The sequence below is a fragment of the Chelmon rostratus genome, chromosome 23, assembly GCF_017976325.1.
Source record: "Chelmon rostratus isolate fCheRos1 chromosome 23, fCheRos1.pri, whole genome shotgun sequence".
Classification (NCBI taxonomy): domain Eukaryota; kingdom Metazoa; phylum Chordata; class Actinopteri; order Chaetodontiformes; family Chaetodontidae; genus Chelmon; species Chelmon rostratus.
Window position 1 is genome coordinate 12,913,469 of NC_055680.1, and position 24,470 is coordinate 12,937,938.

The window sequence follows — 24,470 nt, forward strand, 5'->3', positions numbered from 1 at the left end:
ATATCCGGTACGCTTGGCCTTTAAAGGTCCAAAAGTGAAAGTGCTCATTACGCAGAATGGCATATTTCAGAATAAAGTTACATTACATTATTGGATTGTTGGAACTGGAGTAAAAAAAAAATCTAAAATCCCTTCTTCCAAGTGCATAGTTTAGCTCCTCATCTCATTCTGTCCCCAACAAGTCAGCCAGTCAAGGCAAGCAGGCCGCTGCGCAGTAAACCCCAAAAACAGTGTGATTTTCAAGTTTTATGAGTTTGTAATGATGTAAAAAAAAAAAAAAAAAAGGAAAATTGCACAAAGATATTAACAGGTGAACAAACACATCTCGCAAAGTAAAAAATGTTGGAGAATTTGTGGCCAATAAGCACACTGGGTACTGGGTTAAGGTAGTGAAAGTCGTGTTTATAACGATAAATCAGCTGGAACAGAAACACAGTATTCCACAGAAGTGCGATATTAGTATCAGTGCGTTCAGTCTTATGATTCTTCTTCCAGTAATTTCAGCGGCCCACCCATTCCTTGAAAGATGAGCCAATGATTTCCACACCACAGTTCATGCGAGCACAATGATGTTCATTAATCACCAGTTTCATGGACCGCGTTGTGCTTTCTCTTCCTCCCTCTGTGTAGATTGGCGAGACGATGTTTGACAACCTGTGATTTTCTGCTCTCACGCTTTCTTGTCTTCTTTGTCAGAAACATCAACTTCCACTGACTCCCAGAGTCAGTGTGTTTTTCAGCAGCAGGCTTTCTTTGTGTGTGTGTTGCATTGTGTGTCTGTTTTTGTCTTTTTGAGTGAGCTTCAATACGAAAGTCAGGATTTCACATTTTTCTTCTCCTCTCTTTTTTTTTTTCCTCTTTTCCCAGTGGTATACTGTCCAGCTTTGTCTCCACCAGAAAATGGCTTTTTCATCCAAAACGTATGTAACAACCACTTTGATGCGGCCTGTGGCGTGCGATGCAAGCCGGATTTTGACCTCCAGGGAACCAGCATCAGACTGTGCCAAGCTGACGGCATCTGGTCAGGCACACCTGCCAGCTGCATAGGTAAGGAGGAAGTACACCTATAAAAAAAAAAAAAGATCATCACAGGCGGAGGTGTGCTCTTTTATTAAATGTCTTTTCATTAAACTTCTCCCTCTAATGTCATAATTCACTGCCACTAAAAACTGAGAGTTTACCAATTCGGCAGTTACCAGAATCAGGCATTCTGCCTCTTATTTGTTGCTGATCAGTAGCTATATTAACAGTAGAGCTAAAGCTGATGATTATTGTGATTATTGATTAAAAATACTACAATGTAATACTTTATAAAAATGGTAGAAGCTAGTGAAAAATGTCCAGCACTATTTCCCAGAGCCCGACGTGAAGTCTTCAGATTGTTTGTTTGGTTCGACCGAAACAGAAAGATATTTAGTTCACAATGATATGAAACTGCTGGATTTGAGAAGCTGGAACCAGAGAATTTAGTGTGTTTGCTTGAAAAAAGTTAAAAGCTAACAGTTTTAAGACCCTGAATAAATAAAGTTACGTCATGCGGCTACAAAGTTTATACCAGGGATCATACGTATTTTTACGTGCACATTTTCTAATTTATCTGTTATCACGTTTGTATGTGTGTGTGTGTATATCTGTCTGCAGATAATCTCACATACCACTATTTTTACATACCACTGTATGCTAAAGCACCTCCCGTGGTTGCAGCGAACAACCTGTTTCATTGACTGGTCTGCTTTCTGCCGCCTGTTCTCCATCCACATGGCCCCAGACACGCCCGGCCGAGATCTGAATTCCCCTGAGTGCGCTCTTCTCGTGTTGTATTTGATTTATGTTTTTCTTCCAGTCTTTTCAAATAAAGCTTATAGAGGAGTGGGAGGCCTCGAGCGCCTTCGTATCTGTTTTGTGCTTAAAAGCAAAGACCTTTTCTTTTCCAGCTTGTTGATCATCTCAGTATCAGTCAGGCCTTTTGATTACAGCTCCTGAGGGAAGTGTTGCTAATCAAATTAGTTGCAGTGTAATTTTTGGAGGAATTCCTTCCAGCTCCAATTAGAGCTAAAAATCTCCAAGACAAATAAGTTACGCAAGTGACTTTTTTTTGCCTTTTCGCATCTGAATTTCATAAAACGGTATTGCAGACTTTGTATTATCTTGCATAATGCAGACAGTATTTTGCCATTTAATGCTCTTGGCTAGGTAGTGATTACATACAAACATACAAGCTTGTCTGATTGATCCCAGCAGGTTCCTCCGCACCACATGTCTCATATAATTCCTCATTAAGCTACGGGACGTTCCTCAAAGCCCCCAGAGCCCGCCGCCTCACTTCTGACGCCTGTGAGCCTTCATAAACATTTATGTAGCACTAAATCGATCGAGAGCGGGTCGATCTGTTGCGCTGATTCGCCGCGAGTCTCCTGCACGGCAGAGTGGATGGAGGCCGCGTGTGTTTAGACTGAACAAGGAGTCAACATGTACCGGGAGACTACTGCTTTCTGCCAGGCCAGATGTTGAGAGGAAGAAGAGCTATTGAGAAGCGAGGGAGATTTGAGATTGGAAGGAAGAAAGAGGGAGTTGGAGAGGTCAGGAGATTAACGAGGAAACTGCCAGTTTTAACAGAAAGACGGCAACAGTGTGACTCACAGAAATACCAAGACACTGAATATTCAAGGGTGTGTGTTGAAGATTTATATTAGTGGTTCAGAGTATATATTTTCTGACCGTGTGTACATACGTCTGCTTGTATGTGTTACACTAAGTCATACTGTAGGACCTCCCAGCTAGTTAAGCCCTGAGGGAGAGGGTCCCCTCTAAACCGCCTGTCTGTCTATGGGTGGTGATGAGAAATAACACATTACACACCCTTTTCTAGACCTCAGCATAACTCAGAGCAGGCACACATGAGGATTTTTCTCTTTTATTTCATAGGGACTTTCAGGCTTTGGGTTAAATGATAGGTCCCAAGTTATAGCTAAAGATGATAATCGTGCTTTACGCTCCTGCAGTTGATTTACTGCTTTTTCATCCTCTTGTGAGTCATATGCAGCGTCTGTTTTTTTCAGTGTTACAACTCAGACATAGCAGGAAAAGCCAAGTCATATACACTATTGATAACTAGCTAATTAACAAAAGAATAAAAATGCTGTATGTTTCTTTTGGATCAGCTGCTCCCGCTTTCTATTCTGTTTTTCTAAACTTTTCACACAGTTTTTTTCTGCTATCATTCTAACTTTTTAATTTTTTGTTTATTTCAACCCACAGTCCGCTCCTGCCCGCCCATCTCTCGGCCCCAGCACGGCTTCCTGAGGTGCAGTGACGGCGGCGCCTCCCTCAGGACGGAGTGTCAAGTGGGCTGTGAGCGCGGCTACAGGCTGGACGGAGACTCCAGACTCACCTGCCAGGCCAACTTCCAGTGGAGTGGACCGCAACCTCGGTGTGTGGGTAAGCCCTCATCACCTCCGAACCTCTATCTCACCCTGTGTGTTACATCAGAAAAAAGTTCCTGTCATCATGAGGTGCTCTTGGCACACAGTGGATCTGCATGAAAATGGATTATGAAGTGCTTTTGTGTTTGCCATGGCATTTATGACCCAATATCTAAATGCAAAATATAATTTGAAAACGACTTTAAGAGCTAATTTACACCTGGTTTTTCCACCACCTGTCCCTTTCTATTTCTAAATAGGTCTTTCTACCACGTAAAAACATGAAAGACTATCCGAAAGTATAGAGCAGTCCTCTCAGCCATCTGACTGTCCCAAATTAAGTTTTTGCGGCTGGCAAATTCAAACTATTGATCAGTCGTGTATATGCACTGTACATGTGGCCATTTTGGCAAACATCCTAATAGAAATCTGCTAGGAGACACTGGGTCACAGTTCGGTGTAATTCACTTTACTTCTGTCCCCTCTGAGGGCATCATCTCAACCACTAGATTTTTGTTTTCATTTGTCATGCCTTCATCCAAAAGCCTTGTGGTTCCCTCATCTATGGAGTTAAATTAGATTTGTTTTTTTGGTTATTCAATTTGCATTATATTCCATGATAAATGGCACAACCCTGCATTCAGTCAAACACACACAATAGACTTCTCTAGCAGTACATCTCTCTTATAGCCTGACTGTATTTAACTTTAAGCTCATATTAGCTGTCTAGGTTTTGCTTTGTGATTCCTGTCTGGCTTAAAAAAACAGATAATTTATCAAATGAATGACTCTAAAATAACAAATGATATTGGTATTTCTGTGTAGAAACATGTGGTTTTACACACATATGTAAGCACACATGAGAACACACACTCACACATGCACAGCGGTTGAACATATGGCGCGTATTTGCGCAGAGCCACACCGCATCATCCGGAGAAAAGACTCATCTGCTTTCTCATAGCACAACTGCACTCACCACACATACACATGCACACAAAGTTGCCCACACACTTCACAACTGATAGTTAAGTTAAAATAGTTGCGCACACTCATGCCCGCCACAGAGAGCACCCAGGTCAGGCACAGCAGCACACAAAAAAGGGACAGTGTGAGAGCCACAAACCTCCGGCCTCACTGCTCCGGCCCGCGCTGACTCACTTCCAACCAACCAGCTAGCTGTTCTATTTAAAAAAACCCGAACCGTCCGCTTCCGGAAAACTCGCTCTGTTTATCGATAACTACCATCTCTTTCCCTGCGTGCTCGGACTGAGTTACAGCTTGTTTGTTTGACTGTCTCATTGTTTTCTCGTTACCTCTTTAACACAGCTAAGGGGCCGCTGTGGGCTGCCGTCGCAGCTGAGTGGTTTGTTTTAGTGTTTGTTTGCGCTGTGGTGAAACGGGATCGGACCTCGGCTGCCCTGAGAGGATGCAGAGATATTTATCATCTGAGTGAAATCTCCCTTATTGAATCTCCCTCTCCGTGATTTCTCCCTTTATTGCTCCTCCAGCTAAAGCCAGTGAAAAAAAGAGTTAGAGAAGGAGAGAATGAGAATGATCCATCTATCATCAAGTGAAAGCCGCACTGGCCTGCATCCCAACAATGCATAAAAAGCCTCCAGTGTGTTAGTCCTGTGGTCAGTGCTTTCTTAGGTTGATATCCGACCAAATGTGTGTTGTTTTCGTGCCAGTTTTTGATAGACAGACCCCGAAAATAGCTTTATTGTTGGCATTTATTGTGGAGCCAGCTGAATGTAAGATTATATCGTAGTCGGGTAAAAACACAGGAAACACACTCATGATCTTGGACGAGGTTTATTTGCCTGTTCTGCTCTGTTTTTTCTGCTCAGACCGGCTGCATCTCCTAATACTCAGCCGCAAGCCTGGTTTCATTAGCGCACAATGAATAGTAATTCAGCTCAATGCAATTCTGAAAACCTCTTCAACTACTTTTATAGAGTCATGAGATGTGGAATCCAGCTCTGACGGTCTGCAGACGGTAAACTAAATCAGATTCATCTCTTGGTTTCTCCCACTCTGTCCCCAGAGGTGCGTTGCCCTCCCATCGTGACCCTGAAGAACATCTTGCTGGCGCCCCCTGCCTGCGGGAAGAGGGCAGCGTCGCCGGGCTCCGCTTGCCTGCTCACCTGCCGTCAAGGTTACACTCTCCAGGGAAACAGGAAGGCGGTGTGCCTGGGCTCTGGGAACTGGACAGCTAATGTCCACAAAGCTGTCTGTACAGGTAACTGAGTTTTCCTAGAAAGGAAATTCATCTTTTCACTTCTATGGTCAGAGGTCAGGGCCAGCTGTAGATGTGTTGTGGGGTCGGGACGAGGATGTGAAATATGATGAGGTCAAAGGTCAACATTTGGGTCAGTGGAGGTCAGATAGGGGAGTTCATGTAAGGATTTTTTCCTCAATTAGGTTGGTAATTTAGTTGGGGTGGGTATATTTAAAGCAATAGTTCAACAAATTGGGCTTTTTTGACAGATGTTAGAAGATTTATACCACTTTCATGTCTGGCACTGGAGCTTGGAGTTAATTAGCTTAGCAGAAAGACTGGAAGCAGGGTTAAAAATAGTCATAGCAAGTCAAAAATATGCCTACCAACAATTCTTAAGCCCAATAATTAACATTTCATACCTTGTTTGTTAATATTGTAAACACAGAGAAATATAAAAACAACAATTTGTGATTATATGGAGAGTTATGTGCTGTATCTTAAAATATGTATGTCTGCACCTTCTGCAGATTAGAATTAAAGAGATTATTTAAAACCATTCCCCTCCTGTGTAAAATACTAAAAGATAGATGCAGCATCTTATTTGGTGGTACCTGCCTGTACTTTCTCACCTTAGGTAGTTTGAAAATTCAATATGATAATATGTCGTTAACTCGTACTATATTGTAAAAACTGTGCATGCTTAGAATGAATGGCACTTGTAACATGTAGGTTTATGTGCAAAGCAGAAAGAGAGGGCTTGTAAAAAGAGCAAAGAGAGCGGTACTGAATACGTGGAGAAAGAGAAAGATATAAAAGGAAAACAGCAGGAAACTTGGAGGGAGAATTTTTTCCATTCTCTATTCCCCCGCTCTGCATTTTCTCCGCTTTGTGAATGGTGAGAATGGCGCTAACCCCGTTTTGAAGCAGGCCTCGGGTCACTAACTCAAACCATACCATGTCCGAGCTCTCGTGTCTCTCCCCTCCACTCCTACTGGGCTGGAGATCATTATAATGGACCTCGGCGCTCCAGATGCCTCGCAGGTGAAACAGGTGGTGCAGAGCGGCTCTGCCTGCCTCCCCTCGAACGTCCTCAATCCCCTCATTTCCTCACGGTGAAAGTTTGCTAATGAAGGAACTGCTGTCGTTAAGGAGAGGAAGAGGCGCCGTAAAGATGAAAACGAGTGGAGAGGCAGGGCGGACAGGGAGGTGAGAGGGGAGGATGAGTCATCCGTAGGTGTTTTAAAAAGGGGTGGTGGAGAGAGGATGGGTTTTTCTAAACCCCTTAGACAAAAATGGGTTGAAGGAAGGAGAGAGGGGAGAGAAAAAGAGATAATAAAAGGTAGATGAGGTAGAAAGAGGGAGTGCTGCAGTATGGGCGGCACATTATGAGTAGATCAAGAAATACACAGTAATTGCGGGAGATGAAAGTGCCCTTTGTAAGCTTCTGGCTTGTTTCGCCTCTCACTTCACGCTGATGACACCCAACGTGAAATATTCCTCCCTTGTTATGAGGATGAATGGAGCCGATTGCTGCTAAGTGTGTTAGTGTTTAGCAGAGACGGATGCCTAAGTGGATGGGTCATCAGGTCCAGATGGGAACAACTCTCTTACACAACGCAACAGGCATGACCACTGCCGATCGATGGGAGATTCAGCTCTTGGAGGCTTTGCTCGTTTACTGCCGGCTCGAGCCGAGTTGAACTGAAGTGTGCTGGCTTCACATTAATGATGACATGCTGCATGGAGAATGAGAAAATGGAAGAAGCTATTTCATCCAAGGGTCATGGTGGCTGTTGAGTTGCCACTATCCAAGTAGGCAGATATTAATACTTCGTTTATACAGGGTTTCCCATCATCAGAGGAAAATAGGGGGTCTGTGCATTGCTTAGCAGCAAGTCGATTATAATGAATAATGAACGTGAGAACATTCAATACTCTCTTTTCTGCAGCCAGACCTTTCCTGCTTGTTTGAGACCCTGCGAACGCATCCATCTTTCTCAAATCTCAATGCTGCTGCTGTCCCATCACTGTTTATTGCATCTGGCAGTAGATGGAATCAGCATTTGACATGAGGTCTGTTTTGATTTTAACCTTTTAATCCCAGGTCAGAAACCGGAATGCCTAAAATGAAAGAAGCAGAATTTAGCTGGTTGCTAAAAGCAGTCCGACTGTATGTAAGCTTATGTGAAATGACTTCTCACTTCTACTTCAGTAAACAGTTTCCTAATGAGTTTATGGTCTTAATCACTGGTTTCAAGTCTTCTTCAATACAGCATGATGTTCATTTTGTAAATTATGGTCCAATTGTGAGTATAATAGATGATGAAGCAGGGTATGCTTTATGTCATGGCTACCTTATGATCGACAAGTCGCTACCATCTATCTCTATTAACCTGTGCTCGTTTACCGATGTGGCCTGATGTTGTGCCAATGGATGGGCAGAGATAAGGGACAGTTGTGACCACATGCAGTATAAAAGTAGCGTGGGATTTGGTCTTCTTGGAACAATGACAGCGGTGCACTCTGCCTTCGATTCAGTAATGGCCAATAATGAGTGTGTGATTAAAGGGGTCACAGGTCAGATGACATCACGCATCTACTTCCTCAGTGATAACAAGCAGCAGGCTGAGGTCACTGTATACAGGATGCGATGGGGTGAACATCTGCGATATTCGAATCTTACTGCATCTAAATTCATTTGCAATGTCCAGTCCCTCATCTGATTCTCTCCTTCCTCTAAAGTGTGTTGTTCTTTTCTCTCTCTTCAGATGCTGAACCACCGTGGATCCAGTGCCCCGGGAACATCGTTGCAGAGACGGATGAGCGGCGTGGCACCGCTAACGTTAGCTGGAACGTCCCTACTGCCACCGACAACTCTAAAGAAGAGGTTGGATGCTTTACAAAAAACGTACAGGAGGAGGGATGCAACTACAAATGATTTAGATTAAAGATTAGCATTTTTTATTATATATTCAAGATGAAAATCAGCACATTAAAACATTTCAGCAGCTGGAACAAGAGAATCCATTTTTTTTAGCCAGGTAACCCCTGAGACTGGTTTCAGATGATTACTAATTAGTGAAATCTTTTTAATCCACTCAACATATCTTCTGTCTCTCAACATGACCCCTCTCATAAATGCGAATATTGAGTCAGGTCTCCATGTTTTACTGTCTCTCCCTCCTCCAGGTGGTGGTGCAGGTGAAGCCAGTGTACGCCCCTCCCCAGCTCTTCCCCATTGGAAAGGAAACCATCACGTACATCGCGACCGACCGCTCTGGAAACCAGGCCAACTGCTCCTTCACAGTCACTGTCATCGGTGAGTTCATCCTTCTGGAGACTGCATCAAAGCAAACAATGAATGCTGCATATGGCCTCGCATGGCTCATTTGACTGAGAGATAGGAAAACTGACTTTAGGTCTGTCTTTTCTACAATTCCATCAATTACAAAAAAATGAATGAAAAGTGGCAGATATAAAGGCAAAAACTCTATCTATAGAATTAGAAAAAATCAGACATTGGCGCACCCTGGTGGTAGTATTCCCTGAGTGGTAATTTCCCCAGTTTGGAGAATTCATAGACTGAAAGCTGGGATTGTCTCATTGTCTCAGAAGCTGTGCTCACATAAAATTATACACATACTGGCTTTTAAGACAATAAAAAAGACATGAAGACGTCTGATCTGACGGGCGAGGCGTCTCCCTAATAACAGTGACATCAGCTCTTTGGCTTTGTGTCTATTGTTTTGTCTTCTTCTTTTCCCTCATAATGCTGGCGCAAGTACACAATGCTGGGTTGTTTTGTATACATATGAAATGTGTTTTAGATCACTGATGTGATTTCATGGCAGTTGTGACAAATTCCAATCGGAGCAATCAAATACAAGTCGCATGTATGATCGTACCACAATATCTACTTTGTGGTCCACATCAAAAATGATTAAAGGAAAAGGGCTCGCACGTTTAAAGAAAATCTTCAACAGGTGCGGGACCAAGCTGGAGAAATCAAAGAAGGAATGCTTTCCAACAAATGCAGATGCAAATCGATGACAATTAGCAACATGTGCTCGGTCTTAAAAATCAATGGGTTCAACCCAGAGCAACCATGTATTTCAGAGTAATCATCAGCTGAAGGTGAGAGCAACTTGAGAGCAAATCAGTATAATATTGTTCATGCACTGTGTCTGAGACACTTGAAATCCGCTGCAGTGGAAAAGTGAGCAAAGAATTTTATTTTTACATGCACGGCACAAAAGACAGTCTTCAGCTCACCTTCATGAGCTTCAAACCAGTCGCTCCTCAGTTACTGGACAGCCTCTCTATCCATCAGTGCGGACCCTACTGCCTACCTCTGTGCTGCAGCTTGTTTCTGTCATTCAGTGTAAAACTGCGATTTAATTGAGGAGTCCGACCCCCACCCCCTCCACAGCAGATGCCAAACAGGGTTACTGCAGAGAGTGAAAAACAAGGGTGTCCCATGTCAGCCGCTCGATAATCACAGCAGTCAGGGGGGAAAACCTCGAGCATGGTAGCCGTGAACATTTCCATATGTTATTACGGTGGTGGAACGTTGTGGTTTTTTATTAGAGACATGTGTTTAACTAGTGCCCTCTGACACTCTGTTCTGCTGCATCAGAACGTCAGATCACAGCGCAGCACTCCGCTCCCAACTGTGTTTCTCTTCTATTGCCATAATCTGTTCCAGTCTTGCTAAAGCTAAAGACTGCCATCAATATGTTTAATGTTCCCAAATGTGCTGTTTTTATTGTGTGTTCTCCATCTGGTCATGAGGCATCACACCTACCGTTAACAACCCTATATCCCTTTCTAGATACGGAGCCCCCAGTGATTGACAGGTGCAGGTCGCCGCCCACGGCCCAGGCCACAGACACGGAGACGGCGGTCGTTTGGGAGGTGCCACAGTTTTCCGACAACTCAGGTATGTCTGGTCGTCATTCTCAGACGGCAGCGCAGTAGATGGTTTATTCTTTTGCTCCTCTGTTCCACTCGGCTCCACCCTCTTCCTCCGCTGATGATGGCTAAACAGGATCTTTTCCGTTGGCCGACTGGAAAAAGGGGATCAGGAGAGGACCTTAGAGTGTGTGTGTGTGTGTGTGTGTGTGTGTGTGTGTGTGTGTGTGTGTGTGTGTGTGTGTGTGTGTGTGTGTGTGATTAACGGTGAGGACACATGGAATGGTGAGAGGATGGATTGTAATTGTGTGCATGAATGTGTCATTTGTGTGTCTGCATTTAAGGGAGTGATAGAGTGAGAGAATGGGACTTGTGGGCAGATGAAGCTGTGACAGTGCCTGTTAATGTCATTAATGTTAAAACAGATGGAGGAAGCAGAGAGAAGCAGGTGTTTTTCCTATAAAAAATGCTCTTTTGTGAGAATTTGCACTCATTCCATCCGATTTTCACACAGTCATTTGTATGATTATGTGAGCACACACAGTACTTGACTCACAAGGGAGGGTTAAATGTTTTTGAATTACGTGTCAAGTCATAATTTCTGTTTCTTAATTGGAGTAACTGCAGTGCACAATAGATCTTGGTATTAATCACTGTCTCAGCAAAGTTGACACTCCAGCAGTACACCCACAGGAAAAATATTCGTCTAGTTCCAAGTTGGCCCAGTGGAGGTTCAGCTCATAGCAAAAAAGCAAGGCAACAGCAAAATGTACTAAAGTAACCAAAGTGAAAGTCCTCATATGAAGGATGATGAATGACCCGCTTTCAAAAATCAATGAAGTTGATGAAGTAAAACATTGAGTATATTGTTTTCATACTGTATCCAATTGAGTATGTGTCAGTAAATATTGGCAAACTATCACATTTTGTTTTATTTATGGTTTGCACAGCGTCCCAACTTTTTTTGAATCTGGGTCGTAAATATGTAGAAATTTATCATATCTCATATGCTCATGATATGTTAATGTAAATGTAAAATTATGATCTTTAAGCTGGTATCAACCCTCAGTGAAGAGTCTTAGACACCCCCCCAGAACGGCTTCCTTCCACTACACATTTATTAGATTTATTGCAGTGGTTTTGTTGGGCTACTCTGTCATTTTATGTTCTCACGTAACCGTGTTTATACTACATCCTCCTGTACTATCACGTGCAGCGAGATCTTTATAGAGTATCAGTCGGTGAAATTGTCATCTTATGTGTGACTACTGACAAATTTGCTTTGTGAATCTATCAAGGTTTGAACCAAGTGTTAATACATAAACACAATGTCCTCTCAACACGTCTTTTATTGCAGCTCCATCTAAAAAAAAAAAAATCAATCTGGAGCACATTATTTTCTTGTTGCAGGGCAGTTCGAGAGGTCACAAGGCGCATGCAGGGCTGTTGTGAGGATTTAATATGCAACTTGTTTCTCTGCTGTCAGCTGAGGCCACCCTGCCACGCTCACTACGTTGATGCTTAACAATTCAGACCGATCAAGCATCAAGGCCACTCTGCCAAACAGACTAAATATCGTAGAGCTGGCTGGCTTTCTCCTGGCACTCTAGCTGCACCCAAACAGCAGTGGTGACAGACAGCAAACCAGACTTCTCCAGGGTTCCAGCCCACAGCTGGGCCCATGTAATTCATTGGCTCTGGCTTCATACGCACGCATATAAATAACACTAACACAGCTCAGATATGTGTTTGTGTGTACCGAAATGTAGGCGGGCATGGAGGCTCACACAAAACACAGGCCTCGAACTCACCGCCAAGACCCGGCGTGCTCATTCCCCACCTGCCTGCAGAGGTGCATCCCCATCAAACACGCACACATACACACACACTCGCTTCACACACACACACACACATGCACTGTAATAACAGGCTGCTGCGGCTGCTTCGGGCCGCACGACGTCAGCCCAGCGCTGCTTCGACGTCAGTGTTTTGTTTTTCCAGGCCCACACCCTGATGCCAGCACTATATATAGTCGCGACTCAGCAGACACACACATAAACACACGGGCAAACACACACACAGGCTATATATAACAGGAGACACCAGACTCCAGCAGGCCAGACATGTGTCAGCCTCGCTGGAGCGACTTTTAATGGAGAAGGTGGATTGGAGTCAAATGAAAGGTCAATCACTCCCTTTTCCACCTTCTCCTTTTGTTTTTAATCGTGTCTCTCACACTTGCACTACAGATTTTTTTTTGTTCATACCCTGTGTGTCAGCCTGCAGGTAAGACCCATACTGGTTCATATGTGCAAGCACACACACTCATACACAGCTCTCATCACTGCTGCCTCTCCCAAGCTGCTATCCATCACTCACCTCACATTCGTTTTTTTTTTTTTTTTTCTTACGCCAAGCAAACTGTAGCAACTTTCCCCCTCCAAGCCCAAGAGCTGGATTTTTCTGCTGCTGTGTGATGCCAGACACACCATTCCTGTCAACATATCACTGTTTAACATAACTTCTATGGCTTACTAAGAGTGAGTCATTTCATCCTGGAGAATGGAGTAAGGCCAAGACTGCCCTCTGCAGGATAACTGGAGTAACACTTTTGACTCCAGAAAAGGTTCCTAGCTTAAAATAATGTAATGTAAAGTATTAATGAAAACTCACATGCAATCTTTAAAGTTACAAATAATGTATATTTAATTTTAGCAAAAACTTCATTATTCCTCATTATTTTCATACATTCTGAACAATATCACTGTCTACAATATTTGCACCGAAAATGTGTTCACTTTGTCTGAATTTCCAGGAGTCCAACTGTTATCACAATGTACATAAAATAGGTTTGGCCACTGTAATTAGATTAGCTAATGACACTCACAAGAGTGATGCTGATGTGTCATCACCTAATAAGCAATAACAAGAGTATAAAAAAAGTAACATTTTGTATAATAAATTAACCAGAATGATTTTTCATTATATACTGTATGTCACAACACAGTTAACATGTGTTATATGTACTGTATGTCTTTCACCAACACTTTTGTATTGTGTGTCTCTTTCAGGTGGTCGCCTCACAGTGACCAGTAGCCATAGTCCAGGCTCTCAGTTCCCGGTAGGAGAGACTCTGGTCCAGTACACAGCCACTGATGCAGCAGGAAACAGCCGCACCTGCAACCTCACCATCACTGTGCAAGGTATAGAGCTGACAGCACCTTTTTCATTAGCTTTCATTGAGTCTTGTTGTATAAATTCACTGTTTTTTGTGTAATTTGCGTAAATATTTTACTTTATTTTTATTCAGTATGTTTAAACTGTGTATCCCCCATATATTGTGTTCTTCTGCAACTGTATTCAGTTGTGATACAGCATTAAACTATTATAAACAAATAGATCTTATGGCGTGTTTATAGTGCTGTTGTAAAATAGTGTGCTCCAACATGACTAAAACATGGAGGTATTATATACTATGTGTGTGCTCAGGGACGACCTGCGACCAGCCGTACGTCCCAGTGAATGGAGAGTTCCTCTGCTCTGAAGAAGAGGAGGGTGTTAACTGCACTCTTCACTGTAAAGACGGCTACAGCTTCACTCAGGATGCAGTGCACAGCTACTTCTGCGCCTACAATGGTGTGTGGGAGCCACCATACTCTCCAGACAGACCCGACTGCTCAGGTAAGTGTAGCAAAGGTGTACTGCTACTTCTTTTTAAAATATTTAGGAACCTGCTGTCTGTCTCTGTATTACTGCTAATCGTGTGCACACAGGCTTGTCTCATTACTGCAGGCACATTCCATTGTTGCACACATAGTTTTCGTTTTCTTTTTTTCTGACTATTTTTGCCTAACAATAAAACACATCCAGACTAATGGGCAGCATGTTGAAATAAACCGCTACGCCTTATAAAACTGCTTTTGTCCCTCTCAGTGAACCGTATAGCAAACAACGGTTTCAAGCCCTTTGAGATGCTGTTTAAAGCATCTCGCTGTGACGATGTGGACATGGTCAAGACATTTACTGGGGAGTTCAACACCAAACTGGGAGGCATGGTGAGGATTTGGATTCTGTGTATACACCTACATAGACACTGATTTGTTATAAATCAGCTCTCAAACACATGCTGCTTGTTTCCTTCTTCTCCACAGCTTCCCAACATTTGCAGCAGCGATGATGTCACCTGCAAGCTGGAGGTGATGTCACAGGGACACTGTATAGAGTACAACTACGACTACGAGAACGGATTTTCTATTGGTAGGATACAAAATACACCCTCACTAAACATCCCACCTGTATTTTAAGTGACGTATCTTTTTAAAGCTCATCATCCTTCCCTCTGCATCAGTACCAGGGGGTTGGAGCAACAGCTGGAGTCCTCAGGGCGCACAGGACTACGCCTACTTTGAGTCAGGCTTCGCCACAGGCACTCGGAAGCTCGCCAGGCGGCAGCAAGACAGTGGCGTGCAACCCCACCAGCGCACCAAGAGGCACAGAAAAATCACAGGACCCACCAGAGACCAAAAGATCCAGATCTTTTTTAACATCACAGGTATATTAAATGTGATCACTGAGCTTTGCAGCGCAGGGAATAAATGTTCAGGTTTTGGTTGGCGTGATGGCATATTATGTGTTTTATACCCATTCCATCTGTGTTTTTTATATTCAATGCCATCAGTTGTGAGTTATCAGTCCTTTAAACTTTGTCCATTCTCCCAGCAAGCATCCCTCTGCCCCTATCGAGGAACGACTCAATAGAGGTGGCCAATCAGAAGAGACTCCTGCGGACGCTGGAGCAATTGACCAATCGTCTGAAGCGAACTCTGGCCAAGCAGCCGCTGTCCAGTTTCCACGTGTCCTCAGAGATGATTGTAGCTGATCCCAAATCTCTGGAGAGCAGGAAGGCCTTCCTGTCTTGCAGGCCGGGCTCAATGCTCAAAGGCAGGATGTGTGGTGAGTGGGAGGGGGTTGAATGGAGGGTACTCACACTCATCTAACCAGCGGAGTTTGCTAGCCTTTATGACAATATAAAATATATGAAAAAGTTTTAAAAGTTTTTATTAAAAGTTTTATGCTTACCAGTAAATCACTAATTGCATGTGCTATTGCAGTCCAATGTCCGGTGGGAACGTTCTTCTCTCTGGAACATCACGAGTGTGCGAGCTGCTGGCTGGGCTCCTACCAGGACCAGGAGGGTCAGCTGGAGTGCAAATCCTGCCCTGAGGGAACCTCAACGGCCTACCTGCACTCTCGCAGCGTCACTGAGTGCAAAGGTAAGACACATTCCCACGGTCAGACCTCAGCCTTGTTCCGTCTGTGTCTGAACATTGTTCAGGACGTGGTGATTTGCCTGTGTTTGCAGGGCAGTGTAAGCCTGGCAGTCACTCTCTGAACGGGTTGGAGATCTGCGAGTCATGCCCGCTGGGTCACTTCCAGCCTGGTTTTGGCGCCAGGGAGTGTCTCGTCTGCCCTGACGAGACCTCGACCGTCACCAGAGGAGCAGTGGACGAGACAGAGTGTGGAGGTGACACAGTTTGACAGTGTGGAATGTACTCGCTTAATGTCTTATCTACTTGCTTATTTTAGTTAGTTAATGATGCTAGGTAACAAAAACAAACATAATTCCAGTCTGTAGGCAAAAAATGTGTCTGTTAGTATTTGGCATTCATGTGCAATTATATCAGAAATTCCTACTTGGAAACTTCATACAGTTGCCGTTAAAAGTTGGATGATAAATCTGGAAACTGAATTTTTTTGCTACCTGAGTTTCCCAGTTGAAATACAAAAATAAGCTATAACCTTTAAAGATGAGGAGCTCCCAGCTGTTGGACCTTTCAACCAGCAAATGACACTTTTTTCAAAACACATCTTTGACTGATTCTGGCTTTTCACCTGCTCCATTTTATTTCCATTGCTTCGTTTTTTTCCTCTCATCCTCTCTCGTCTCCCCTCCCACAGTCCCCTGTTCGGCAGGTCATTTCTCCCGTACCGGTCTGGTTCCCTGTTACCCGTGTCCTAGAGATTACTACCAGCCTGAACATGGCCGCTCCTACTGCCTCTCCTGTCCCTTCTATGGAACCACCACCGTCACAGGGGCAACCACCATACAGCACTGCTCCAGTAAGTGTCCTCGACCAGAAAACAACCCAAATCCTTTTTGAGTCAGACCCACACAAATACGCACACGATCCCTCCATTTGATATCTAGAATGTAGAAAATCTATTTGTGCATTTGAATTGGTTTCAAAATCTGTTAAAACAACAGTTGGTCTACAAAAATCTAACTGTTCTGTAGTATCTTCATTTGCCAATCATTTGTCCATTATTAAAGTGTTATAGCTTTGTTGCTGTGTACCTACATAAATACTAATTGTGGCTCAGATTTGATGTATGTGGCTCAGGGTTTACAATTTTGTCCCGATAATTACTGGATTAAGGAGGATGGGAGGTCTCCAAACCATCCTTTCATAACTAAAAAGTTTTGTTTTGAACACATTGAAATGAGAGCTATGAAAAATATCTTCCTTGGTCAGAACAGTAAGTGTGCAGCTTTATTGGAACACAAAAATTACACATTATTCAGAGATATAAAATCTGAAATGTGATAAATGTCAAAATAAAGTCATTGTTCACTAGTTGTACTGGCTCTCTCTCAAAATGTGCCATGATAGATATATAAGATACTCACTCCCCCTGAGAAATTTCCCTTTAAAACAAAGGGGCTTTTTTGACACTGATCAATAGACAGACTCTAGTCAGTCTAGTCTAGTCAGTCATAGACAGTCTCTAAGTAATCTAATTACAAATATAAAATATGAAATACTTGTTGGCATAAGCAAAGGCAGCCTTTTTCAAGTCCAGCCACAAATTCTCGATTGGAAACAATGTTAATTTGAACTAAAACAACACCATCCTAGTTTGTTCCACATGCAGCTCCAGAGCTCTGATGGACGCACATGTATGCAGATTTTGGCAAAGTGCAGATTTTCACACAGCGGACTTCTCTTCTGACACCACTGTTTGGAGCTGGCATGTAAAGTGACTTATGTTAAATTTCTATGGGACGTGCCAAGTGAAGTCAGCACAGAGCGAACTATAAGGAACTGTTCTGTGTAAGATGCTCTGTGTGACAGCTCTCCTACAGTTTCAAAACTTGCTGCCATCGCGCCAGTTTGATCTGTGTTGTGACAGCTCAATCCAATTGGAAAAGGAATTACTGCACGGGATCAGGGGGGAAATGGAAATAATATGACTTTTATTGCTCTGCTGCCGAATGGAAATGAATAACGCTGCATGCCTGAAGTGTGGGAATGAACAGTGGTTAGGACACGCTGCCAGTTTTCAATAAGAATACAGGCTTTTGTTCAGACACATCACAACCGTCTGCGGGTTTGGTGGCAAGGGGAAAGATCCTTGCTGTGTTTTTCCGACTTGTCTTTGCTTGCATTGCCGGTATTTTCTCTGGGTGTCATTGTCAGGTTTTGGCTCCAGTTTTCTTCCCAAAGAGGAGAGTGTGACTGCAGCTCCAGAGGTGGAGGTCATTGAGGACTACCAAGCAAGCAGTCAGGTTGGTTTTATCTTATTTTTGATTATTTGTCACATTTTGCCATCATTATATGTCCAAGATCCATCGCAGGGCATCTCTATTTCACTTGTCAGAGCTAAGGAAAATGGCTACAACTAACCCAGCAATCTTGAAAGCAGTAATTTCAAATGCATTAATTCCTCCTGTTTATAATAGAATGAAGAGGGTGAATTTGCGTCAACTGTCCAGCTCCATCTTGTAAAACTTAAATTACACCATTTATACCAACATTATTGAAGGAACTCATTTACTTGCCAGAAATAAATAGAAATTTATGAACATCAGCTCAAGGATGGAGTTTTCTTTGAAAGTTTTACTGTTCCTGCGTGACACATTAATTGGCTAATTGGCTGTTCCTGCAGGTTTTCCATGAGTGCTTCCTGAATCCCTGTCAGAATAAGGGCACATGTGAGGAGGTCGGGGCGGGATACGTCTGCACCTGCATGCCAGGGTTCACAGGTAAACCACCAGTCAGAGACTTATTTATTAACACAAGTAGCATAAATGTAATAGCATCTTTAAAATAAAAGGGGGACATTGAAGCATGAGACTCTGATATGACGAGTATTTGATACAGCCTCTGATATTTGTCTCTCAGGTGCAAAGTGTGAGATTGACATAGACGAGTGTGACTCTGCTCCGTGCCAGAATGGAGGCCTGTGTAAAGATGGTATGGGAGACTTCCAGTGTCAGTGCAAGCCTGGATTTTTAGGTGAGAGAGTTGATGTACACAAAGATCTCAAAGTTTTAACAAGTGAATGGAGGTTTAGAGAGTGTTATTTGACTTGAAAAATCTGATCAGCACATGTCATGTCACTGCTGTCAGGTGAAAACCAAATTCTGAACTTTTCATGTGCAAAGAGCTTCTGTTTTAGCTTGACATCTATGCAGCTTCTATTTAGCCAAAAATACTGTATCTCACCTTTGTGCTTTATCTTCTATCTGACGCTTACCTTTTTCCCGTTTGCCTCAGGCTCTCTGTGTGAGGCGGAGGTGAACGAGTGTGTGTCTTCTCCCTGTCTGAACGAAGGCGTGTGTGTGGACGAGGTCAACAGGTTCACCTGTAGTTGTGCTGGCGGCTTCACGGGTTAGTTAACAGGACTGTGTTACATTTTCATACATCATAATTATTCATTCATTCATTCAGAGTATATTCTATACACACATATAATTATATTATATATACTATATGGTGTAGAAAAGGACAGACTGCTTTGAAAATGTGGCCGTTTTACTTCTTGTCTTTTCACATTTCCGCAGGATCGCGCTGTGAGCTGGAAATAAACGAGTGCCTGTCCAACCCCTGTCTGAATGGAGGTATGTGTGAGGACCTGACAGGCGGCTACACTTGCAATTGTGCTGTTGGCTTCTCAGGGGATCGCTGTGAGGTCAACATCGATGAATGTTACAGCGCCCCCTGTCTGAATGGAGGCTCGTGTCTGGACGCCGTTAACAATTTCAGGTAATAACTGATGGAACGAAGCAGCTCTTTGCTTTTTGAAACAACCTTTTAGACCTCTTAACATATGTTATATTGTAATGTTGCTTCTAAACAAGGATTTTAAATGTTGATTTTTTTGAAACGTAGAAACTGTTCCTAAATATTTTTCTATCTCCAATCTCTGAAATTGTACTATGTGATGTATATACGATGTACGCATGATTTGAGCTGGGGTCAGAATGTGAAATATGAATGAGAAAATTAAATTTGTTGTAGAAAATGCACTTGCTGAATTGCTTGAATCAAAACTGAATAAAAACATTGACAATCATGACCAGTAGTGTGTACCTGTAGGTGATATTATACCGTGTCTTCCTTCAGGTGTCAGTGTGTGGAGGGCTACCGTGGCCGCCTGTGTGAGGTGGACGTGGACGAGTGCGACCCTAACCCCTGCGTGAATGGGGCCAGCTGCCTGGACGGTCTGGGGTCCTACACCTGCCGCTGCCTCCCTGGGTTCAACGGAACCAGGTGTGAGACAGGTACTATAGGACAGATGACACATCACCATGGCAACTCTGGAGGAGGGGAAGAGAGAGAGATAACTGATGTAAATGTTATGGAAGTGTCCGTTCAACCTGGCTTGAGATTTCCATTTAAGCACAGCTAGGGCAGGAATTATTGGTTGTTGATGTTACTCATTTTCAAATTAAACACACTTAATATATTACTGAAACACATAAACCCCTTTATAGTGTTTCTAAAGTTGGCCTGTATTACATTTGTACAATAAAAAAAGTCCTTTTAATGGTCTCTTTTCAAAAATTGTTGCAGTTGGTGTTTGAAGAGAAATGTCTACTGAAACAGCTAGTAATAAATATACATGTTACAATATTTTACTGCATGTGGCCCTTTTAAATTGAAGCAACGTCTCCCCCTTGTCACAAGTTGCGTGTGTTTATGAGTTGGGAGTGGTTAAACCATCGGTTTGTCCGCACAGAAAAAAAAGCAAAGATTAGAGAAAAGTCAGACTTAAGTTCTGCATGATTATTAGATGTTCCTGTCAAACATATCAAGGTCCCACAAATTTATCTCGTAACCCCCCAGCCTCCACAATCGTTCGCCTGTCTGTCACATAGAGGATGATAATATGTGAAATAATATACATGTAAATGATTTTCTGTCCTATCAGAGATGTCCTCTGCCTTCAACCTGGACTTCGAGGTGTCCGGCATCCATGGTTACGTAATGATGGATGGAGTGATGCCGGCACTGACAGAGATCACCTGCACCTTTTGGATGAGGTCATCGGACACCACCAATTACGGCACACCTGTGTCCTACGCTGTGGAGGGCAGCGACAACGCTTTCCTGCTCATAGACTACAACGGGTCAGTGATATATTAAGAGCTGAGAGAATATAAATATAAAAAGAGTGTGGGCAATAAATCTTCTGCTTCTTGTCTTCTGTATTAAATCCTTGCTGACCATTTTTCACTCTTCCTGTTGTTCTCCCTCCCTGCAGGTGGGTCCTGTATGTGAACGGTAAGGAGCGGATCACTGACTGTCCTGCAGTGAACACTGGTCTGTGGTACCACATCGGGGTGTCCTGGAGGAGCTGGGATGGTGACTGGAGAATCTACATCAATGGGAAGCCCTCAGACGGAGGCAAAGGCCTGTCAGTTGGCACCACTATCCCAGGTGTAGTGCTATCCTCGACCTCTTTCTGCCATAACGAAACAATGTTAGATCTACAGTATATAAGATTCTCACATTCTTTTGTGTGAACAAAATTTATTCCTCCCTGAGTTTTGGCTAACCTCTGACCATTAACATGTGTCCTGTAGGTGGTGGGGCGCTGGTATTAGGTCAGGACCAGGATCAGAGAGGCGAGGGCTTCAACCCTGTCGAATCCTTTGTCGGCTCCATCAGTCAACTCAACATCTGGGATCGTGTTCTCACACCTCAGCAGGTAAATGGAGCAATCGACTGTTAAATATACTATTTAGGATTGTTTCGGAAGATTAGAACACGTGTCTATGAAACCGTAGTCTGCAGTCATAAAATAGCAATATTTATGTGAAGGTTGTACCAACAGATCTTCTCCTTCTCTCTTCTGTAGATCAAGGTCCTGGCCAGCAGCTGTCCAGCCTCCCATGTGACCCACAGAGGGAATGTCCTCGCCTGGCCAGACTTCCTCACTGGGGTGGTGGGCCGAGTCAAAGTGAACCTCAACAGCATTTTCTGTGCTGGTAAGAGAAGCTTCACAAATATCAGCCATATACACCCTGGAGTTAAACTTTTCATTTAGCATACCTCAGAGAATACTTCCCTGCATGCTGCCATTAGCCTCTCTGTTTGCCCCTAACAACAACAGTTTAAACCTGCCCTGTGTCGTGCAAGTAAAGTCACAGTGGCTCTGTCTCTTCCCGGTCTCTCCAGATTGCCCCAAGCTAGAGAACGCCGTGCCCCACCTGCATGCCTCCACTGTGGAGGTGAGCCCCGGTGCTCAGGTGCAGCTGTCCTGCGATCCTGGCTTCTACCTGTTGGGGGAGCCAGTGCTGCAGTGTCAAAACAAAGGAGAGTGGAGCCACCCTCTGCCCAGCTGTGAACGTAAGGAAGACGCACAAACTACTCCCTGATTCAGCTGTAAAAGTGTCATGTCTTAGCATATGTCTTGGCTGAATTGACGTATTTGTCACTCCACTGAGTACATTTCTGTGTCGATGAAAGATCATAAAAAATCAAGTAATTTGAAAGTTCTTGAGCTTGGAAGAATAATGATAACATTCTCCTGTTTTCTTCCTCTGACTTTGTTAGACGTGAATATTAACCTAAATGGGTGCTTCATGTTTACATACAGATGTCCTAAAGTGATCATTTCAGGTTGCCAAAACATGATTTGAAATGTTTCAGCATTCTCTGCAGTAAAGCCAATAAAAAAAGTAATAGATGGTTTGGATAATTGGTTGAGAGCTTGTAGAAGTGAGACATGATAATGTTTCTCTGTCCTCTGTGTGTGTTACAGGAGTATCCTGTGGGCCTCCTCATCCTCTGGACAACGGCTTGTTTCAGGGGGCGGATTTCCATGCTGGCAGCTCTGTGGTCTATCAGTGTAACGCTGGCTTTTACCTGCTGGGAGACACTAAAGTGCACTGCTCCAACAGTGGAAAGTGGGGAGGGAATCCACCAGCCTGTCTCGGTATTTCATTATGTAACACTGTTTTTTTTTAATCAGTGATATGTATCGAATGTGCGTTGTCATGTATTCGTGTGCATTTGTCTGTGTGTGCGTTCAGATGTGGATGAGTGTGCTCTGGGATCTGACTGCGATGCACACGCTAGCTGTCAGAACACGGAGGGCTCCTACACCTGCACATGTACCCACCCGTACAGTGGAGACGGCAAAAACTGCACAGGTAACAAAACAATGCAGCTAAAGGCACTTTGTGAACCATTTTATCCCAACAAAAACCCATTTGTTATGTGTGTGTGTTTGTGTCCGCCCCCAGAGCCAGTGAAGTGCGAGAACCCCGGTTCTCCAGACTTCGGTCATAGAGACGGCAGCAACTTTCTGATGGGCGGCGAGGTTGTTTTTGGCTGCGAGAACGGCTACGAGCTGATCGGCACGTCTCGTCTGCGCTGCCTGGAGACAGGAAGCTGGGACCATCCAGCCCCATACTGCAGAGGTGAGGTGTTGTAGTGGTCATACCATGCCATCATCAGTGAAGCAGCTATATTAAGTGCTGCAGGCATTTCAAGTGAGTCATAGCTTTGAAAGGGGCTTTCTCGAGGAATATGTAGCAGTGGTGATGGACTACTACTAAGTTGTTGAGTTTCAGATTCGTTATGAGTTTATTACCATTAGCTCGTGGTTTGGGAGTGTCTCAGATTAGTCACTTTTAGAAGATCCTGTAAAAACAACCGACCAAACTTTCTATTGCCCTTTCTTTTTGTTTTTTTCCCATGAAAAGACCAAAACCACCCATGAATTTAACCTACTAAAAGGCGGTTCCTTTGAGCCATAGTTGTCCAAAAACTATTAAAAACATATCAGTAAACCACACTGTTGCACTGGGTGAAATCAATCACATACACACCATCCTGCTGTTGTAAGTACTCACAAATGTCTAGTAAACTGCGGCTGAAAATAGTCCCCAACAAATACTTGGGGATTTACTCTGTTTACAAAAAAAACTACAGCGTCCATCTTTTTTTTCATCTTGAAAATACTGTGCCTTTTTAAGAATAAAACTTCATATTTGTGACCTGTTTTAAAGATTTTATTTGTCTTTATGGTTGATAAATGAGCTTCGGGCTCAAGGCCACAGAGTAGGAAGTGTAGTGGGATGAATCTGCTCTTTATTTAATATGATGAAAGAGTTTCCTAATCAAAGCGTTCAGCCATTAGAGCCAGTAGGATCTGAGTAACGCACAGGTTATTATTATTATGTAGATACCAGAAGTACTTGAATGCTTCAGGAAACACACACAAGTGCATGCAGAGATTCTGTGTATGCACACAATAGTACAGACACATAACAGATGTACAGTTTTCACAAACACACATTATGCAGTGTGCCCGACCGACAGTGCCGCGAGGGGGTGATTATATATCCAGCTGTCTTTTTGTCTTCTGCTGCGCAGCAGCTGAAAGGCCTGACCACTGCAGCACCTCTGTTGGCTTTAAGCCACATTCTTCCTCCGAGTGAAAGCGGGAACTAACTTACTCAGCGCCTGCAGACTGTGCTGATCTGTTACGCTCAGCCCATGTTGGCTGTCAGCCATCACACTGAAAGTGAGGTGATTACAGAGAAAGGTGACCATGAATTACGTGTCATCGGAAATATATGAAACAAATGTATGAGGTCCTCTGTCAAAAACAAACCA

The 24,470-nt window shown here is 43.4% G+C and overlaps 1 protein-coding gene across 1 annotated transcript in view; it reads left to right on the forward strand.

Annotated features, from left to right (window-relative positions):
• svep1 (sushi, von Willebrand factor type A, EGF and pentraxin domain containing 1) overlaps nucleotides 1-24,470 on the forward strand; it is an 86,818-nt gene that overhangs the window by 45,567 nt on the left and 16,781 nt on the right. Inside the window, exons 5-33 of the mRNA XM_041964488.1 lie at nucleotides 868-1,047; nucleotides 3,259-3,438; nucleotides 5,470-5,664; nucleotides 8,415-8,533; nucleotides 8,836-8,965; nucleotides 10,478-10,585; nucleotides 13,629-13,760; nucleotides 14,047-14,238; nucleotides 14,491-14,612; nucleotides 14,709-14,814; nucleotides 14,906-15,109; nucleotides 15,277-15,510; nucleotides 15,669-15,830; nucleotides 15,920-16,081; nucleotides 16,516-16,677; nucleotides 18,036-18,124; nucleotides 18,505-18,601; nucleotides 18,741-18,854; nucleotides 19,116-19,229; nucleotides 19,403-19,604; nucleotides 19,965-20,122; nucleotides 20,773-20,971; nucleotides 21,106-21,281; nucleotides 21,428-21,552; nucleotides 21,703-21,832; nucleotides 22,023-22,193; nucleotides 22,609-22,782; nucleotides 22,880-22,999; nucleotides 23,093-23,269. Coding sequence (XP_041820422.1) covers nucleotides 868-1,047; nucleotides 3,259-3,438; nucleotides 5,470-5,664; nucleotides 8,415-8,533; nucleotides 8,836-8,965; nucleotides 10,478-10,585; nucleotides 13,629-13,760; nucleotides 14,047-14,238; nucleotides 14,491-14,612; nucleotides 14,709-14,814; nucleotides 14,906-15,109; nucleotides 15,277-15,510; nucleotides 15,669-15,830; nucleotides 15,920-16,081; nucleotides 16,516-16,677; nucleotides 18,036-18,124; nucleotides 18,505-18,601; nucleotides 18,741-18,854; nucleotides 19,116-19,229; nucleotides 19,403-19,604; nucleotides 19,965-20,122; nucleotides 20,773-20,971; nucleotides 21,106-21,281; nucleotides 21,428-21,552; nucleotides 21,703-21,832; nucleotides 22,023-22,193; nucleotides 22,609-22,782; nucleotides 22,880-22,999; nucleotides 23,093-23,269 — 4,434 coding nt within the window. The remainder of the gene's footprint in view (nucleotides 1-867; nucleotides 1,048-3,258; nucleotides 3,439-5,469; nucleotides 5,665-8,414; nucleotides 8,534-8,835; nucleotides 8,966-10,477; nucleotides 10,586-13,628; nucleotides 13,761-14,046; nucleotides 14,239-14,490; nucleotides 14,613-14,708; nucleotides 14,815-14,905; nucleotides 15,110-15,276; nucleotides 15,511-15,668; nucleotides 15,831-15,919; nucleotides 16,082-16,515; nucleotides 16,678-18,035; nucleotides 18,125-18,504; nucleotides 18,602-18,740; nucleotides 18,855-19,115; nucleotides 19,230-19,402; nucleotides 19,605-19,964; nucleotides 20,123-20,772; nucleotides 20,972-21,105; nucleotides 21,282-21,427; nucleotides 21,553-21,702; nucleotides 21,833-22,022; nucleotides 22,194-22,608; nucleotides 22,783-22,879; nucleotides 23,000-23,092; nucleotides 23,270-24,470) is intronic.